This window comes from Brassica napus, chromosome C8 (assembly GCF_020379485.1).
Source record: "Brassica napus cultivar Da-Ae chromosome C8, Da-Ae, whole genome shotgun sequence".
NCBI lineage: Eukaryota > Viridiplantae > Streptophyta > Magnoliopsida > Brassicales > Brassicaceae > Brassica > Brassica napus.
In genome coordinates, this window is record NC_063451.1 from 16,204,454 (window position 1) to 16,225,865 (window position 21,412).

Below are 21,412 nucleotides of genomic sequence, written 5' to 3' on the forward strand. Positions count from 1 at the left end.
GATAGGTCGTTAGAAATTAATGGCGGAGCATCGAAATCCTCTGCTGCACAGGAACATGTTCGTGATCAAGACGTGGTGGTGGCCTCAAGATCTGAAAACGTGAGACACAGTAGTGGGAAGAAACTGGCTAGTGCTATTGTCACACCATCACGTATCGCTCTTGATGATACGAACGTTACGGTTCGGGGACATGAAATTGTACGATCAATGACTTTCTCTCCTACGGAGAAGGCAATGCAACAATCCCCCAAAGGTGATGATCTGGTTATAGATGCACTAAAGGATATGGACATTGCGGGTATTGGCGAGAAAGATCAACATGCTATGACGATGGATTGTGATGAAGATGATTTATTGGGAGCGGAACTGGAGACGATGGAAGATGTGGAATGCGTTCAAGAATCATCATCACGCTCTGCTGCTAGGATGGATCGCCCAGGAGCTCGGTCCTCAAGGAGTCGTTCAAGAAGTAGAGTTCCGCTGGGTTTGCAAAGCACAAAGGCACGGCTTTTGAGCAAGGGTTCTCCAATGAAAAGGCAACATTCCTCGTCCAGGTTTTCTTCTTATGAGAGAACCGCACATAATAAGAATCGCCTTAGCGATTCGAAAAAATCAAAAGCTAGTTCTCATTTGGAAAATGGTTTGGAGGGGTCCAAAAAAACCCCAAAAAGTCATCAATGAAGACAATCAGTTGGAACTGTCGAGGGATAGGGAGCGACCTCACAGTTCGACGCCTTACGGAGATGTGTCAGAAGCATCGCCCAGGACTTGTGTTCCTTTCTGAGACGAAGAATAGGAGGCTGCTGTTGCAAAACATTCAAGCCAACTTAGGATTCGATCATTTGTTTACTGTTGAGCCACTTGGACTCAGCGGAGGTTTAGCTTTATTTTTTATGGATGAATTTCAAGTTAATGTTTTATTTTCGAATAACCGTATGATTGACATTGAGGCAGTCATAGATGGAATAAAAGTCTATATGACATTTGTTTATGGAGACCCTGTACTAGAAAGACGTGACGAAGTTTGGGAGCGTCTTACGCGCTTCTCAACAACAAGAAATGGACCTTGGTTCATGATTGGAGATTTTAATGAAATAATATGTCACAATGAGAAAGAAGGGGGGAAGACGACGTCCTGATAGTTCATTCCTCCCTTTTAAGCAGATGCTTCATGATTGTGGGATGCTAGAGTTTCCTTTCACGGGGGACATGCTCTCTTGGGTGGGGAAGCGAGCAGGCGGATCAACTGTTCGATGTCGCTTAGACAGAGCAGTAGGAAATGCAGATTGGCATGAAAAGTTTCCCCATTCGGCGGTGAAGTATATGCGGTTATGGGGATCGGATCATCGTCCGATTCTGGCAGACATTCTTATAAAGCCGATGAGAAGATCAAAAAAGTTCAAGTTTGACAAAAGATGGTTGGATAATGAGGAGCTAAGACAAGTTATCCTTGAGGGATGGAAATCTCCTGATCTTCCTCCCAATGCAACGATTATGGAACATATTTCCAGTTGTAGAAAAGCTTTGAGTGAGTGGCGGAAGCAACATAATGTCAACTCGGCGAAATTAGTGGAGGACCTTAAGGAAAAAGTGGAGGGTTTATATGCAGATAATAATGCCCTAACTGAAGAAATTGCAGCAGCTTTGAAGGAACTCTCTGATGCTCTTAAAGCTGAAGAAATGTTCTGGAAACAGAAAAGTCGGGTGTTCTGGCTGAGAGAAAGAGATAGAAACACAAAATTCTTTCATGCCTTGACAAAGCAAAGAAGGGCAAGAAATAAGATCACACAGCTCTTAGATGAGAATGGGAATATTGTTGAGGATGAAGAAGGACTAGTTGCCATTGCTACTAGTTACTTTAGACATATTTTTGAATCATCAAATCCAGAGGACATTGAAGAGGCGCTAGCTCAAGTTCCTTCCACGATCACTGGTGCAATGAATGACAATCTTATCGCCCCGGTCACTGAATGGGAGGTCAAATTAGCGCTTTTTGCTATGCATCCAGAAAAGGCCCCTGGGCCAGATGGGATGACTGCGCTTTTCTATCAAAAATTTTGGGATATAGTAAAGGAGGATTTAACTCTTATGGTTAATCAATTCCTCTTTGAGGGAACAATGGCGAGTGGACTGAATGATACAAATATATGCCTCATCCCGAAGATACAAAAGCCTAATGCGATGGCTCAGTTCAGACCCATTAGTTTGTGTAACGTCAGCTACAAGATAATCTCTAAGGTCTTATGTCAGAGATTAAAGAAAGTGTTACCAGGCCTGATATCGGAAACCCAGTCAGCCTTTGTTGCTGGGAGACAGATCTCAGACAATATTATGATCGCACAAGAGATGTTCCACGCTCTGAGGACTAAACCAAGTGGGCGCAATAAGAGGATGGCCATTAAAACTGACATGAGCAAAGCATATGATAGGATGGAATGGTCTTTTATTGAAGCTGTCATGCGCAAGATGGGCTTCTCAGAAATTTGGATCGCATGGATAATGAGATGCATTTCGTCGGTGAAATATAAGGTCCTCATAAATGGAGAGCCAAGGGGAAATATTGTTCCAGGCAGAGGTCTACGTCAGGGAGATCCTTTGTCTCCTTTCATATTTATTCTATGCACGGAAGCGCTCGCTAGCCTTCTCAATCATGCAGAGAGCCAAGGGAAGATAACAGGGATGCGTGTTACACGCGCGTGTCCATCGGTGTCCCACCTTCTTTTTGCTGATGATAGCCTTTTCTTCTGTAAGGCGGAGCCCCGTGAATGTGAAGAAGTAATGAAAGTAGTCAGGAAATATGGCAAAGCGTCAGGCCAATGTATCAACTTTGATAAATCGTCCTTACTCTTTGGTAAGCGGATTACTGCAACAAGTAAACAAGAGATTAAAGATGTGTTGGGAATTCAAAATGAAGGTGGAATGGGTACGTATCTAGGGATCCCGGAAGACATCAGTGGCTCTAAGTGCAAACTTTTTGCGTTTCTGAAGGATAAGCTGATGCATAGAGTGAACGTATGGACATGTAGATGGCTCTCAAAAGGAGGAAAAGAAGTGTTGATTAAATCTATTCTCCTAGCTCTTCCGACATACGTAATGTCTACTTTCCTGCTCCCTTTGGAGATATGTGAAAACCTTGCAAGTGCCATTGCTAAATTCTGGTGGAGTTCAAACCCACCAAAAAGAGGGATCCACTGGGCGAAATGGGAAAAAGTCTGTTTACCAAGGGAAGAGGGTGGGATGGGATTTCGTATGATCCATGAGTTCAACTTGGCTTTATTGGCAAAACAATTATGGAGACTAGTTCAATTCCCAGACTCATTGGTGGCCAGGGTTTTAAGGGGAAGATACTACAAGATGAGCTCACCTCTCAGAGTAATCTCTGCTAGTAACCCATCATACGTGTGGTCTAGCATTAGTGCTGCGCGAAAGTTGCTTCTAACGGGAATCAGACAGAAGATACATTCAGGCTATGAAGTCAAGGTATGGGAAGATCCATGGATTCCAACGATCCCAGTAAGACCAGCTCTCCCTATAGCACCGGTACTGCATCCTAACATGAGAGTTAGTGATTTCATTGACCCGGAAACGAAAGAGTGGGATGTTGGTCTTTTGGAGAGTTATGTCAATCCAGAGGACATAACACTTATAAGGAGTTTGGCCACAAGCTCAGCACATCGTCGTGATACATTCTGCTGGAATTACACAAGGAATGGCCAATACACGGTTAAATCTGGATATTGGGTGGCTCAGAATGTGTTAATGACAGAGGGGGAAAAGGAAGTCCTAGAACCGAGTATCACAAAGCTTCAAGCCTTTGCTTGGAAGATAAAAGCACCTTCGAAGATATGTCATCTTATATGGCAGCTATTAACTGGTTATGTGGCGGTAACGAGGAATTTAGCAAGACGTAATATGAGATGTGATAACTACTGCCCAAGATGTGGAGAGCTAGAAGAATCTGTAACACATGCTATTTTCGAGTGTCCGCCAGCTCTACAAGTATGGTCCTTATCAGCGACTCCGTCTAGCCCAGGTCTATTTCCAGTACCAAGTATTTACGCAAATATGGATTATCTATTTTGGAGGAAAAACAGCATTATCGAGCCGGAGCAGGACATGGATCCTTATCCCTGGATAATTTGGTACATTTGGAAGGCTAGGAACGATAAACTTTTCAGGGGAATAGACAGAGATTCTTTGGAACTGGTTCGACATGCAGAGAGTGAGTGTCAAGCCTGGTTTAATGCGAATGAAGTGGCACGAACCGTGGTACAAGAAGGCCTTCATGAGGAGCCCCAAGTCATAAGCTTGGGTAATATTTGCTTGATAGATGGATCTTGGACAGCTTCTGCTCAGTATAGTGGATGTGGATGGGTCTGGTTGGACAGTGGAGGAAACACTCAATTGTTGGGGACAAGAAATTTCGATCGACGGGAATCAGCTCTGCATTCGGAAGTCGAAGCACTGCGGTGGGCAATGGAGAACATGCTTCAACACTCAACTTGCCAGAATTTTGGGACAGATTGTAAAGAGCTGATAGCAATGATAAAGGATCCTCATGCCTGGCCTAGCTTTGCGACAGAGTTGGAAAGGATAGAGACGCTGCTGATTTGCTTTCCGGACTTCGACATCATTTATGTTCCACGAGTGCGCAATCAGTTTTCAGATTTTTTAGCTAGGACTGCTAGATCCTTCCATAGGAAGTTACATTTTATTGGTCTTTCTGTTCCGGTCTGGTTATCCAGTCCACCTCAAGTTTGAGTAATAGAATGGCCGTTTGACGTCAAAAAAAAAAAAAATCAACTCAATCATAGGAAATAAAGAGTAATTTTACGCGGTTTTAAAATGCTGTTCATATATTCACTGGTATTCATGGTGTTTATGTTTTACATTTCTTAGAAAATAAATTATTGTCTATTTTTCCTCCTATACATTTTAAACTAGATATGTGGCCGTATAAGGATATGTTTCCTAAAATCACCAAAAACACACTCCCTCATGTAAATCTTACCAAACTCTTTGAATAGATCTTCAATTACATCTTTGTTAGCACCGGACGCTTTTCTCATCACGTTTTGGACAAATGCCACATACAATACCCATGTCGAGAGATTGAGTACACTTACATATTTCTTTGAGGCTAGAATTTCTGCCACTAGTGAATACCAATCCAAAAGAGGGTTGTATAATGGTTTATGGTTTTCAATGCTATGATATGATCATGGATGCATCAAAGGTATGATGCCATGTGTCACTATCTCATACACTTAATTAGTGATGTGGACGCCTCAGGAGGGATCAAACTCAATTATTTGTATAAGATTTGAGGATCTTAGGAGAAAATTGTATATTGACTTCTCTTTTCCTTGTTCACTATATACCTCTTTGTTTTTGATCATTAAAACCAAAAGTTATCTTAAGAAGTTAATTTTGAAGTAAAAGAAACATAAATTGTTTGGTAATAATTTTAAATTAAAAATAAGACAATCAATGTATCTGTTCTTTTAAATAATTTATAGAAAATATATTTAAATTAACATCAAAATACTTTATAGGACAAATCTCCATAGTAACACGTTTTGAAGATTTCTACCAAAAATAGTATCCAGTGATAAATTTCATCAAAATAACATTTATATAGTAGTAAAATGAAGAAAATAACTATTATATTAGAAGATGAGTTTTTATTAAAAAAAAACATTTTTCAAAAAATTATTTCAAAAATATTTTTATTGCATGAATACTTTCCTAAATTCAGTCTTAAAAATGTTTCTTAAACAAACAATTATGAAAAATTTCCTACATCTTAGGAAATTGTTATACATATTTAGTTTTAAAAAATGATTCTTTTTCAATTTTAGTAAAATGTTATACAACCAAACAAGAAGAGTTTGATGGGCTTTTGGAAAGCAATGAATACACTAAGGATTTTGTCTCCTCTGCATGCTGAATTCTAAGCTCTATTATGGACAATGGAATGTAGGATTATTTTTTGGCATACAGAAGTAGCATTTGAAGCAAATTGCATGGAATTGCGGGAAGATAGTGTTGACACCAACATAGTAGCCAGGGCCGGCCTTGAGGGGAAGCCACTCAAGCCAAGGATTAGGGCATCCAAATTAGTGGGGCATATTTTTTTTTTTTAAAAAATTATTAATATATACATAAAAAGAAAATCTGTAGATTATTTTGTTAAAAGATTATCTATCGGGCATATTTAGTTATAATAAGATTTGTCAAACACAAAAATTGCTTATCGCATATTGTTGACCATTCCGGTGTCGGTTGCCACAGCTGAAAGAAGTTTTTCGAAGTTGAAGCTAATAAAGAATTATCTGCGGTCTACCATGTCACAAGAAAGGTTGAATGGGTTGGCTATGTTATCAATTGAGACTGCTATGGTCGAAAAACTTGACTATAGGAGTTTAATGGATTTTTCGTGACAAAAAAAAAAGGAGTTTAATGGATGATTTTGCAGGGAAAAATGCAAGAAGATCTATATTTCAGCAATAAGTGTTTTTATATCAATTTTTTTTATGAATATATTATGAAATTTGATTTTTTTTAATGAAAATTTAAGTTATTTTTTATACTGTTTTGTGATCTTGATAAAATATGTATGAGGGCATAGTTTTAAATTTTGATTGGGGCAATATAAAAGGTTGGTCCTGCACTGATAGTAGCTGGTCTTCTTAATCCATATAGAGGAGTTTCAAAGATGCAAATGGTTATTCAATATTTTCACCATGTCACGTATCCTCCGGGCGACAAACGTTATGGCCGATAAAGTAGCAAGAGGTGCAAGGATTCTAGCGTCATATGTTGTTTAATTTGGAATAGTCTAAGTTAAAGTGTACTGTAAATATCCTATAAATCTTGTCTGTCTCACCTCGCATTCAGCTGTAGATCTTGGATTTGTGATGTTCAAGACCTCCATAAAGAAAAAAACTTGCAAATGACTCAACTTGCGAATCGTCAAAATTCTGTAAGCATCTCAGCATTGTCCTTTCACAATTTTTATGGCACATTATATATATATTTTTTTGTCTTTGAAGCTTCTACTGCAAGTGGTTTGTTGAGATCAGGAGATGAATCTTGAATTCTTCAATGTAGATTTTCTTAATCCTTCTATTCGCCAGCAAGAGACTTTACCATTCTATGTTCAGTTGTGCTCCTCTTGGTATGTGCTAGCAAAAACTCTGGTGTTGTTGCTATTTGGATCTCGACCATTCATTTTCAATCAAATTGGAAGAATGTTGGGGTCAAAATCGGTCACGACGGAATCAATGCCTAAAAGTCTCTGGAAAATATTTTCGGAAAGAAAAGTCTCGTATAATTTTAAAAGAAGTTATACGACAAGTTATAGAATTAGAAGATCCAATCTCTTCGACAAACAACTCTTGGGAAACAAACGACAAAACAGGAAAAGGGGTTACCAACGCTTCCCGAATGTCCGAAACCACCCAAAGATAGCCAAAGCTCAGACTGTCCCGACCAGCTCGCCATATGGCGAACTCGGCATATCCCGACCAGCTCGCCATATGGCGAGCTCAGCCTGTCGCGACAAGCTCGCCATATGGCGAGCTCGGCCTGTCCCGACAAGCTCGCCATATGGCGAGCTCGGCCTGTCCCGACAAGCTCGCCATATGGCGAGCTCGGCCTGTCCCGACCAGCTCGCCATATGGCGACTACGACCACATCATATCAATATCATGCATTCTACTCTCATCCTTGTAGCTCCCTTCTTTGAACCGTGAACGCATTGTCTCTTGTTTCGGCTCGATTGGAGTTACCGTTGAAAGTTTACGATATAAACCGCGAAGTCTTGTTTTCTCGTATAAGTTCGAATCGATCGTATGAAATGACAACGGTTAACTTAAAAAACCATCTGCCTTGACTATACGATTGTTTTAAACTCTTTGATAAAACCAACGTCGTACCGAAGGCAATTTCTCTAAGAAATCGTAAAAACGCTTAAAGTCAAAAAACGGCCCATAGAGTTCTAAAAACGCAGAAAAAGCCCACTTGCGATTTTAGACGAAAATGAGCCCAAGAATATTATGAAGGTTTATATTTTACTCGCAGGAGAAGATATATGTCATGTTTCGAAGATAAATGTCAAGTTTCAAAGGATAATCATGAAGATCGAAAAGATGGAATATTTCCGAGAAGATAAACTCGACCTAGGAGCGAAAAAGGAAAGCCAAAATCGACCTAGGAGGAGTATATAAGGGATGCTAAGGAGAGAGACACAAGAGAAAGGGCTGACTCCCACAATCTCTTTGCACTTAGAAACCTTAGGCTTTATTCTCGACAAATTCGGTTTCTATGACTAGCACTCGATAACTAGACAAACTCGCGCATGCAGTTCGATCTCTTGTTCCATTCTCTTAATTGAACTAAGTTCGGCTTGATCCTCGAAATGGGTACGTAGGCAGCCTTTGATAAGGTCCAGCCCGAAATCTTTTAAATCTTTTTGGTTTTTTTCGTCTTTTGCTAAGCGAGTTACGGCCACATAGGTTTTTCCCTACATAGGTGGTAATGCTGGTAAACTTAGTCTCGTTTCACTGTTTGTGTTATACGATTTCCTTTGTAATCCCGTTTCCAGACAAGCTCCATGTATGCTTTTGTTTTTGGAACGCTCATATGCAAATTCGAAATAAAGATCTATTGTTTTTTTTTTAATTCGTTTTGTTATCTTTCCATATTTTCCGCATTTATTTGGTCACTTGTCGTCGGCTCTCGCAGAGAATCCAGACCTCAAGGAAAGTAGGGTTTTCTTTGTTTTCTTCCGTTAACTAAAATCGACAGTGTGAATTTCGGTTCCCACAGTTTGGCACGAGAAGGAGGGGGGTGTAATGACCCGATCCCGGCCCTTAGACCCAAGCTGATCCACGGCCTTACCATTTCCCTATGTCTATATGAATCCGGTTTTAAGTCTTTAGGTTCTAAGTCTAATTCATTATAATTGATGTTCATGAACAAATTAACTTAACGAGAAAAACATAAGGGGTAAATCGATTGTATATATATAATAAATGAGATCCATACATCATTCATATGTTCATACAAATGAGTTACACACTTAGTCTATCATAAGTTCACAGTTTGCACAATAGGCTATCAATACTTCACACTTATCAATAATGACCTAATCACCACACATCCTTCCCATGGCTTGAATCCTCACGGTGCCTTTCCTTTACCACGGTCCAAGTCCGATCCTGAAACCAATCCATACACATCAATCAATACATAGCCGATATCCTAACATCAATAACTAGTCATGCATGGTTCGGTTCCCTAGTGTTCCTTAACCAATCCTATTCTAAAAGAACACCATAACAACCGGCCACACTCAGATCCTTCATAGGATCAGGCGCACCTACACTATGCCATAACCGGATCCCACTCAAGCGATCTAAATCAACCCGATCAGTCCTTGGTGTATCTGATCATGCCCAAGTCCAGCCAAGGGCCAAGGACTTCACTTCTAAACCGGCCTTGGTTCAGTCTCTCCACATCTGATCAATCATATTATCACATAATATACAAGAAGCAAGGCGAAAACAGAAGAAAGGGAGAGATGGATGTATCCGATCACCAAACCGGCCACAAGCCCGATCGGATCAACAGCCGGCTAGGGCCGATGGTTCTCGATCTATAACACTAACCTTAGGAGTTCTTTCCCCTGCCGCCATGTCCTTCTCATTCCCTTTCTCCTTCTCGTTGTCCTTCTGTCTGGTATCCATTCTCAAGCCTTGCCGGAATAGATCAGACCACCACTTCCATGGTTCCTTTCTTGGCCGCCGATCTATCTCTCTTGTCTCTCTCTCTCTCACGATTTGCTCAGAGTTTTCCCTAAGGAAATTCATGTGCAAAATTGACCCCAGAGACTTATATTTATAGAGAGAGGGGTCAGATAACTGCCTGGCCGATCGGTTGCAAGGGATTGGCCGAAATGGTGCCACTTGTCCTCTTGTACCCTTTCGCCTCTAACTGCCCCCAACCGGCCCTCTTAACCGTCCAACTGCTTCCTGGCAGTTTCTCCATCGAAAACCAACTCCCCTAGCCTTTGCCTAAGCCCTGGTTCGGCCTTGGCTACACATGGCCCCATCGTCCCACAGGAACCGCCGGCACGACTTGGTAACCGCTCGGCACTGGCCACACTGGTCCGGACCGGAACACTCCGCCAAGCTGAGATGAGCTGGTCACCAGCTGTCCCCAGCTGAGTGAGCTAGTCTATAAGCTCCCGTGAGCTGACCAAGACTGAGTGAGCTAGCTCCTCACTTCCTCCAGCTGACTGATCTTGAACCGGAACTCGCCTAGCTCCTGGATCACTCGTCCAACTCTCTTTAACTTGCCTTTACCCTATTCTGGTTAAGTCTCAGCTTCCTGATGCCCTTAACCATGCCATTGAGCCATGATACGCTTGTCTTTAAGTCGTTTAACCTGACTGGTGCGTCTCCTCGCACCATGGCTCGTCCCTCTCTATCCTATCTCGGATCGGGGACACTAAGAGTCTCCCCCACTAGCAATGGATTCGTCCTCGAATCCGTACTAAGTGTTTCTCCTTGAACGAACTGACCATACCACTCATGATACTCTGCTTTCATCCTTGTCTCGGTTTCCCAAGTGATAACATCCTTTCCGTTATAGTCCCACACGACCTTGATCATTGGGATTGTCTTCTTCCTGGTTGCCTTCTTTGTCCGATCTAAAATACTGGCCTTGTCTCTAAGGTTAGGTTCTTAACCAGATCAGCAGGGATCTCAGGCAACACAATGTCCTGATCCGTCAAGCATTTGCGGAGCTGGGACACATGGAACACATTATGGGACACATGGCCGATGGCAAATTCATCTTGTAAGCCACGGTTCCCACTCTCTCAATGACCTTGAACGGACCTAAGTATCTAGGATCCAATTTTTTTCTCCCAGCAACTTTGGTTCTTCCCTTGAAAGTAATCATCTTGAGGTAGACCAAGTCATCAACCTCAAACTCAAGATATTTCCTTCGTTTGTCTACATAACTCTTTTGGCGATCCTGCGCCTCCTTCATCTTTTCTTTTAAGAATTGTATCTTCTCGGTTGTTTCTTCCACAATCTCAGGACCCAACATACTACGCTCCCCCACTTGGGTCCAACATAGTGGTGCTCTACAGGGCCGCCCATATATTGCTTCCTATGTTGACATACAAATGCTGATGTGGAAACTGTTGTTGTAGGCAAACTCAATCCAGGGTAAATGCTTTTCCCAAGAGTCGCCCCAATCTAGAACCACTTCTCTAAGCATATCCTCCAGCGTCCGGATCGTCCTCTCTGACTGTCCGTCCGTCTGGGGATGATAGGCTGTACTCATGTTCACTCTTGTTCCTAAAGCCTTTTGAAAAGCCTGCCAGAAGTAAGAGGTGAACCTAGGATCTCTGTCCGAGACAATACTGGCCGGTACTCCATGCAAGTGTACGATCTCGTCCAAGTAGATCCGAATGATCTGGTCGACCCCATCTCCCTTCCGGATGGGCAAGAAATGAGCCGACTTTGTTAACCGATCGACTACTACCCAAACCGCGTCTTTCCGGTTCCTGGTCGTAGGAAATCCGGTCACAAAGTCCATTGTGATGTGGTCCCATTTCCACTCTGGTATAGGGAGACTCTGAAGCATCCCACTGGGCACTTGATGTTCAGCCTTCACGAGTTGACAAGTTGGACACTTAGCCACCCATTCAGCCACATCTTTCTTCATCCTCACCCAATGGTAATACCGTTTCAGATCCCTATACATCTTGTTCAGCACCGAATGAACCGAGAACTTAGACTTATGAAGCCAGATTCAGGATCTCCTCTTTGAGTTCCTTGTTGTTTGGCACACTGACTCGTCCATTGACTAAGATGGTACCATTGCTCGTCATTTGGTACTCAGTCTTATCATTGAGAGCCACCTTCTGCAAGTTTTCGTCCAATAACTGGGCGCGTTGTATCTTGGTAAGGAGATCGGCCTGATCCACTGCCTCCAACGCCAATGGCTCGTCACTCCCGACCAGATTGTTGAGATGTAAGGATCGAACCATCCCTTCCAACTTGTCTGCCTCACGCTCGGCCGAGACCTCAGCTCGTCTTCGGCTCAATGCATCGACCACCAGATTTGCTTTACCTGGATGGTAAGCTATCTCCAGGTCATAGTCAGCCACGAACTCCATCCACCTTCTTTGTCTTAGATTCAACTCAGGTTGAGTAAAAATGTACTTCAGACTCCTATGATCGGTGAGGATCTGGACTTTGGCTCCATACATATATGATCTCCATATCTTCAGGGCAAACACCACGGCTGCCATTTCCAGATCATGGGTCGGGTAATTCCCTTCATGCTTTCTCAATTGCCTTGAAGCGTAAGCAATCACCTTCCCATGTTGAGTCAGGACTCATCCCGACCCCGTGATGGACGCATCCGTGTACACTACATAAGGCTGATCAGCCTCAAGCAGTACCAGGACTGGTGCACTTGTCAGCATGTTCTTCAGAGCCGAGAAGCTCTTATCACACCCATCTGTCCAGACAAACCTCATGTCCTTGCCTGTGAGCTGCGTCATGGGTTGAGCCAGGCTTGAAAACCCTTTGACAAACTTTCTGTAGTAGCCGGCCAGCCCTATGAAGCTTCTAACCTCCGTAACATTCTTAGGTTGTGGCCACGCCCGTATAGACTGAATCTTTTCCGGGTCTACAAACACTCCTTGATCAGACACTATGTGTCCAACGAATCCAATGCTCCTCTTCCAGAAACTACACTTGCTCAACTTAGCAAAGAGTTTATGTTCCCTCAGTCGTTCCAACACCGCCCTGAGATGCCTCTCATGGTCTTCTTTGCTTCTGGAATATACAAGTATGTCATCTATGAAGATTATTACAAATTCATCCAGAAAGTCTCGGAAGATACCATTCATCATCTTCATGAACGCAGCTGGAGCATTGGTCAGACCAAATGGCATGACCACAAACTCATATCATTGGGCTCTATTAGGATTTGATGATACCCTGAGGCCAAATTGATCTTGGAAAACCATTTGGCTCCCTTAAGCTGATCCAACAGCTCATCAATCCGAGGTAATGAGTACTTGTTCTTCACAGTCACCCTATTCAACCCTCGGCAATCAATACACAGCCTGAAGCTACCATCCTTTTTCTTCACGAAAAGAACTGGTGCTCCCGAAGGCGAGACACTCGGGCGTATAAACCCTTTGTCCAACAACTCCTCTAGTTGTTTCTTTAGCTCGGCCATCTCGGCAGGAGCCATTCGATAGGGAATTTTAGACATTGGGACCGTCCCTGGTTGCATTTCTATTATGAACGGGTCAGCCCTATAAGGGGGATGCCCTGTAGCGCCCGAAACACATCCTCAAACTCACTGACTAACTTAATCCCGTCCTGGTCACTACCCCCCACGACCTCCTTAGTGGTGATTGTGGCCAAATATGCCTCACAACCTTTCCCAAGCATCCGTTCTACCTGGATTGCTGATACCACTAAGCAGCCAGAGGTCGGCCTAATACCATGGAACCTGATCGGGGGTCCACACCCACTCTCGAACTGCACCCTTCCCCGGTGACAATCCAAGGTGGCCCGATTCTTCCCAAGTCAGTCCTACCCAATATCACCTCGTGATTCTTAAGGGGGACTACCACCAGATCCATAGGCATTACCCTATTTTGGATCATCACTGGAATGTCTTTAACCAGCCCTAGCGAATGCATCACTTGCCCTCCGGTGCATTCACTATGCATGGATCATCCCCTGTCCCAATCTAGAACAACCCTTTTCCGTTCAACTCTGGACTCACAAAACTATGTGTAGCTTCAGTATCGAAAAGTACGTGTGTATCCACGCCACCAATACTTAGGGTCCCTACAAAGACCCAATCTAAGTATCTAATCCGTTCTAGGTTCCGTACCATGCAATTCTACTGAATTGAAAACGAATAAGTCTAGAATCATTACCAGTGATCGCCTTGAATGGGTTAGCCTCGTCCGTGTCCTTGGACAGCTCATACACCCTTGGCGTGGAGGTCTGGCCCCGGTTCTGGCTCGACTTGCTTGCCTCACCGCGGCCCTTCTCCTGTTCTGCTTGGAGCTTGGGACATTCTCTCTTGAAATGTCCTGTCTTTCCACAATAGTGACAACCTCGGGTATCACCACCACTCGAGCCCTGCCTTCGGCCCTGTTCCGGTCCTGGACAGTCCCGAGCTGAATGATCCATCTTGCCGCAACGAGTGCAAGCTCCCATGGCCTCCAGCACTCGCCCCCATGGTGTCTTCCACACTTGGAGCACTCTGGCATACCACTTGAGGTTCTACCCTCCTCGGTCGAGTCTCGCTTCCTCTTCCGGTCACCTCCACTACCACTAGAAGCCGTGTGGCTCCTTGACTTCTGCTTGGCCTCCTCTGCCAGATTGGTCTCTACCATAGCCATCCTCTCCACTTGCTCAGACACTGTGGGGTAAGTACCAACTGAGCAGTAGGTTCGAAGTTCGACCCTTAGGCCCCTGATGAACCGGCGAACCTGAACCGTCTCGTCCTCCAATTCTTTACCCACGTAGCGTCGGAACCGATTAAAATTTTCCTCATACTCACGAACTGACATGCGTCCCTGAGTCAGATCCAAGAACTGAGACTCCAAACGATCCCAAGCTTCAACTGGAAAGTACTTGTGGTTAAACTCAACCTCAAAGTCTGAGAAACGCTCAATAGACCCGTTGGTGCGTTTGCCCAGAGCTAACCACCAGTTGTGTGCGTCACCTTCCAGGAAGTGAACTGCAATGTCCTTCTTATACTCCTCTGGGCAACGAGTTGAGCTGAAGTTACGAGCCAATCTGCTCCTCCACTCGTCTGCCTCAATGGGATCAACACTACCAGCAAACCGTTTCGTGCCCAGTTTGGATATGTGAGCTAACAAGCTCAGGTAATCGATCCTCCTAGCTGGCCGAGCTGGTGGGTCAATTTCCATTACTTCTGCATCAACCGTAGCTCGATCATTGACTGCCCGAACAGCTGCCCGAGCTACCTATGCGGCGGTCTGAACTACTTGAGCTGCGATCTCAGCTGTCTGAGCTATCCTCCGGGCTGCCTGAGCTGTGGTCTGAGCTGGCGTGACCTGACCTACTGAGGAATTCACCAAAGGGGTGAATGCTCGAGTCAAAGCCAGCATCAGCGTGCCCATTGTCTTCACCGCGTCCAGTACTTCACGCATGGACGGCTCAGCCACTTCTTCTACGCCAGTCCCATGACCGGCCTGGTCTCCCGCATGAGAGGATTCAGCTTCCTCCGCTCGTCTCAACTCATGTTGATTGTCCAGGTCAGCTACCTGAACCTCAGTAGGAAGGATCGGCACCAAAGGCTCTCCGGTCTCATTGTTAACTAGCCCCTCTTGGGTTGGCAATACTTGGGTGGGATTAGTCCCATCTACCCCAATCTGTCCGGATGCACCAACCGCTTCCTTTCCCTTCCGAGTCTTAGACTTCTTAGTTCCCTTAGGACTTCAAAACACATCAAGTTAGTCCAATGACTTAACATAAACCTCAAGCAATATATACGGTCAAACAATTCAACAATCACTACACAACCTTACCGTGAGACCCAAATCCAGATGTGTGGTGAACACATAACCCAAAACAAATCATAGAATCAAGCATGCTCTGATACCAACTTGTAATGACCCGATCCCGGCCCTTAGGCTCAAGCTGATCCGCGACCTTACCATTTCCCTATGTCTATATGAATCCGGTTTTAAGTCTTTAGGTTCTAAGTCCATTTCATTATAATTGAGGCTCATGAACAAATTAACTTAACAAGATGAACATAAGGGGCAAATCGATTGAATATATAATAAATGAGATCGATACATCATTCATATGTTCATGCTAATAAGTTACACACTTAATCTATCAAAAGTTCACAGTTTGCACAATAGGCTATCAATACTTCACACTTGTCAATAATGACCCAACACCACACATCTTCCCATGGCTTGAATCCTCACGGTGCCTTTCCTTTACCACGGTCCAAGTCCGATCCTGAAACCAATCCATACACATCAATCAATACATAGCCGATATCCTAACATCAATAACTAGTCATGCATGGTTCCGTTCCCTAGTGTTCCTTAACCAATCCTATTCCAAAACAACACCATAACAACCGGCCACACTCAGATCCTTCATAGGATCAGGCGCGCCTACACTATGCCAAAACCGGATCCCACCCAAGCGATTTAAATCAACCCAAACAGTCCTTGGTGTATCCGATCATGCCCAAGTCCGGCCAAGGGCCAAGGACTTCACTTCTGAACCGGCCAAGGCCTTGGTTCAGTCTCTCCACATCTGATCTATCATATTATCACATAATATACAGGGAGCAAGGCGAAAACAGAAGAGAGGGAGAGATGGATGTATCCGATCACCAAACCGGCCACAAGCCCGATTAGATCAACCGACGGCTAGGGCTGATGGTTCTCGATCTACACCACTAATTTTAGGAGTTATTTCCCCTGCCGCCATGTCCTTATCCTTCTCCTTGTCCTTCTGTCTGGTATCCATTCTCAAGCCTTGCCGGAATAGATCAGACCACCACTTCCACGGTTCCTTTCTTTGCCGCCGATCTCTTTCTCTCTCTCACGATTTGCTCAGAGTTTTCCCTAAGGAAATTCATGTGCAAAACTGACCCCAGAGACTTATATTTATAGAGAGAGGGGTCAGAGAACTGTCTGGCCGATCGGTTGCAAGGGATTGGCCGAAATGGTGCCACTTGTCCTCTTGCACCCTTTCGCCTATAACTGCCCCCAACCGGCCCTCTTAACCGTCCAACTGCTTCCTGGCAGTTTCTCCATCAAAAACCAACTCACCTAGCCTTTACCCAAGCCCTGGTTCGGCCTTGGCTACACACGGCCCCATCCTCCCAAGCCCTGCTCGAGAAAATCGAAAACCTAGTCGCGACTTTTCACCACAGGAAGAGCACAAAAGCGAGATCGCAATTTCTCTATCTTAACAGAAAGGGCAACAATAATTACTATCAAACCCCGTAAAATTCATTTCATTACCGAGTTGAAGAAATCTCAACGCTTAAGGGTTTGACCAAAAAGCGTTCTTCAAAATTTTTTTGGAAAAATAAAACTTGCTCTCCCTAAAACCCCGAAAAACCCCTAGATTACTCGCGGAAAAGGGAAGCACAGAAAATCGAGTATACAACTCACCGATGTACTTATTCCGCATAACTTTCAGAAAAACCCTAGATTACTCACGGAAATAGAAGCACAAAAAATCAGGTTGACAATCCCCCATGGCTGGACTTATCCGAATAACTTTCGGAGAAATGAAGTTAATTGCTATAAAGTCACTCGAAACCTAAAACGGTTGACGAAGACTAAACAAAGAAAAATGGGGGATCGTATCCTCACCACTAAAACGTTTTCTGAAACCTAAGATTCCGTAAAAATTCAAGTGTCGCTTCTATAGTAACATATTCCGCGAATTGTGAATTGTGGGAACCGAAATTCGCACTGTCGATTTACATTTAAATTAGGAAACTAGGAAAACCCTAATTTCCTAGAGGTCACGGATCTCTGCGAGAGCCAACGGCAAGTGACCAAATATATGCGGAAATCATGAAAAGATAACAAACGAGTTTAGAGAAAACAGTAGATCTTATTTCGAGTCCGAGTAAGAGCGTTGCGATCATTACAAGAGATCATAAAAGCTTTGGCCGCAAAGGCTGTCAGCGAGTTACCTAGTTCTAGCGGCCTAAAAGCTCAAACCTAGTTGAGTCGCAGCTCGATAACAAAAGACGAAGAAAATACAGAAAAGGTTTTTGATTGATTTCGGACTGAACCTTATGAAAAGCTGCCTCGTACCCCTTTCGAGGATCAAGCCGAACGTAGTTCAAGAGTGAACCAAGAGATCAAACTGCTTGTGCGCGTTCGTCTGGTAATCGGGTGCCAGTCATGGAAACAGAGCATGTCGAGAATAATGCTTCAGAGTTTCTAAGCATTATTCTCGGCATTACCCTATTTTGGATCATCACTGGGATGTCTTTAACCAGCCCTAGCGAATGCATCACTTGCCCTCCGGTGCATTCACTATGCATGGATCATCCCCTGTCCCAATCTAGAACAACCCTTTTCCGTTCAACTCTGGACTCACAAAACTATGTGTAGCTTCAGTATCGAAAAGTACGTGTGTATCAACACCACCAATACTTAGGGTCCCTACAAAGACCCAATCTAAGTATCTAATCCGTTCTAGGTTCCGTACCATGCAATTCTACTGAATTTAAAACGAATAAGTCTAGAATCATTACCAGTGATCGCCTTGAATGGGCTAGCCTCGTCCGTGTCCTTGGACAGCTCATACACCCTTGGCGTGGAGGTCTGGCCCCGGTTCTGGCTCGGCTTGCTTGCCTCACCGCGGCCCTTCTCCTGTTCTGCTTGGAGCTTGGGACATTCTCTCTTGAAATGTCCTGTCTTTCCACAATAGTGACAACCTCGGGTATCACCACCACTCGAGCCCTGCCTTCGGCCCTGTTCCGGTCCTGGACAGTCCCGAGCTGAATGATCCATCTTGCCGCAACGAGTGCAAGCTCCCATGGCCTCCAGCACTCGCCCCCATGGTGTCTTCCACAATTGGAGCACTCTGGCATACCACTTGAGGTTCTACCCTCCTCAGTCGAGTCTCGCTTCCTCTTCCGGTCACCTCCACTACCACTAGAAGCCGTGTGGCTCCTTGACTTCTGCTTGGCCTCCTCCGCCAGATTGGTCTCTACCATAGCCATCCTCTCCACTAGCTCAGACACTGTGTGGTAAGTACCAACTGAGCAGTAGGTTCGGAGTTCGACCCTTAGGCCCCTGATGAACCGGCGAACCTGAACCGTCTCGTCCGCCAATTCTTTACCCACGTAGCGTCGGAACCGATTAAAATTTTCCTCATACTCACGAACTGACATGCGTCCCTGAGTCAGATCCAAGAACTGAGACTCCAAACGATCCCAAGCTTCAACTGGAAAGTACTTGTGGTTAAACTCAACCTCAAAGTCTGAGAAACGCTCAATAGACCCGTTGGTGCGTTTGCCCAGAGCTAACCACCAGTTGTGTGCGTCACCTTCCAGGAAGTGAACTGCAATGTCCTTCTTATACTCCTCTGGGCAACGAGTTGAGCTGAAGTTACGAGCCAATCTGCTCCTCCACTCGTCTGCCTCAATGGGATCAACACTACCAGCAAACCGTTTCGTGCCCAGTTTGGATATGTCAGCTAACAAGCTCAGGTAATCGATCCTCCTAGCTGGCCGAGCTGGTGGGTCGATTTCCATTACTTCTGCATCAACCGTAGCTCGATCCTTGACTGCCCGAACAGCTGCCCGAGCTACCTATGCGGCGGTCTGAACTACTTGAGCTGCGGTCTCAGCTGTCTAAGCTATCCTCCGGGCTGCCTGAGCTGGCGTGACCTGACCTACTGAGGAATTCACCAAAGGGGTGAATGCTTGAGTCAAAGCCAGCATCAGCGTGCCCGTTGTCTTCACCGCGTCCAGTACTTCACGCATGGACGGCTCAGCCACTTCTTCTACGCCAGTCCCATGACCGGCCTGGTCTCCCGCGTGAGAGGATTCAGCTTCCTCCGCTCGTCTCAACTCATGTTGATTGTCCAGGTCAGTTACCTGAACCTCAGTAGGAAGGATCGGCACCAAAGGCTCTCCGGTCTCATTGTTTACTAGCCCCTCTTGGGTTGGCAATACTTGGGTGGGATTAGTCCCATCTACCCCAATCTGTCCGGATGCGCCAACCGCTTCCTTTCCCTTCCGAGTCTTAGACTTCTTAGTTCCCTTAGGACTTCAAAATACATCAAGTTAGTCCAATGACTTAACATAAACCTCAAGCCATATATACGGTCAAACAATTCAACAATCACTACACAACCTTACCATGAGACCCAAAGCCAGATGTGTGGTGAACACATAACCCAAAACAAATCATAGAATCAAGCATGCTCTGATACCAACTTGTAATGACCCGATCCCGGCCCTTAGGCTCAAGCTGATCCGCGACCTTACCATTTCCCTATGTCTATATGAATCCGGTTTTAAGTCTTTAGGTTCTAAGTCCATTTCATTATAATTGAGGTTCATGAACAAATTAACTTAACAAGATGAACATAAGGGGCAAATCGATTGAATATATAATAAATGAGATCGATACATCATTCATATGTTCATGCTAATAAGTTACACACTTAATCTATCAAAAGTTCACAGTTTGCACAATAGGCTATCAATACTTCACACTTGTCAATAATGACCCAACACCAGACATCTTCCCATGGCTTAAATCCTCACGGTGCCTTTCCTTTACCACGGTCCAAGTCCGATCCTGAAACCAATCCATACACATCAATCAATACATAGCCGATATCCTAACATCAATAACTAGTCATGCATGGTTTCGTTCCCTAGTGTTCCTTAACCAATCCTATTCCAAAACAACACCATAACAACCGGCCACACTCAGATCCTTCATAGGATCAGGCGCGCCTACACTATGCCAAAACCGGATCCCACCCAAGCGATTTAAATCAACCCAAACAGTCCTTGGTGTATCCGATCATGCCCAAGTCCGGCCAAGGGCCAAGGACTTCACTTCTGAACCGGCCAAGGCCTTGGTTCAGTCTCTCCACATCTGATCTATCATATTATCACATAATATACAGGGAGCAAGGCGAAAACAGAAGAGAGGGAGAGATGGATGTATCCGATCACCAAACCGGCCACAAGCCCGATCAGATCAACCGACGGCTAGGGCTGATGGTTCTCGATCTACACCACTAATTTTAGGAGTTATTTCCCCTGCCGCCATGTCCTTCTCCTTCTGTCTGGTATCCATTCTCAAGCCCTGCCGGAATAGATCAGACCACCACTTCCACGGTTCCTTTCTTTGCCGCCGATCTCTTTCTCTCTCTCACGATTTGCTCAGAGTTTTCCCTAAGGAAATTCATGTGCAAAATTGACCCCAGAGACTTATATTTATAGAGAGAGGGGTCAGAGAACTGTCTGGCCGATCGGTTGCAAGGGATTGGCCGAAATGGTGCCACTTGTCCTCTTGCACCCTTTCGCCTATAACTGCCCCCCAACCGGCCCTCTTAACCGTCCAACTGCTTCCTGGCAGTTTCTCCATCAAAAACCAACTCCCCTAGCCTTTACCCAAGCCCTGGTTCGGCCTTGGCTACACACGGCCCCATCCTCCCAAGCCCTGCTCGAGAAAATCGAAAACCTAGTCGCGACTTTTCACCACAGGAAGAGCACAAAAGCGAGATCGCAATTTCTCTATCTTAACAGAAAGGGCAACAATAATTACTATCAAACCCCATAAAATTCATTTCATTACCGA

General features: G+C 44.6%; 1 protein-coding gene across 1 annotated transcript; it reads left to right on the plus strand.

Annotated features, from left to right (window-relative positions):
- The first annotated feature begins 1,107 nt into the window (after positions 1 to 1,107).
- LOC106412827 lies at positions 1,108 to 4,761 on the plus strand. The gene is made up of 3 exons (XM_048766766.1): positions 1,108 to 2,529; positions 2,857 to 4,222; positions 4,346 to 4,761. The coding sequence occupies exons 1-3, from the start codon at positions 1,108 to 1,110 to the stop codon at positions 4,759 to 4,761; spliced, it is 3,204 nt and encodes a 1,067-aa protein (XP_048622723.1).
- Positions 4,762 to 21,412: the final 16,651 nt, after the last annotated feature.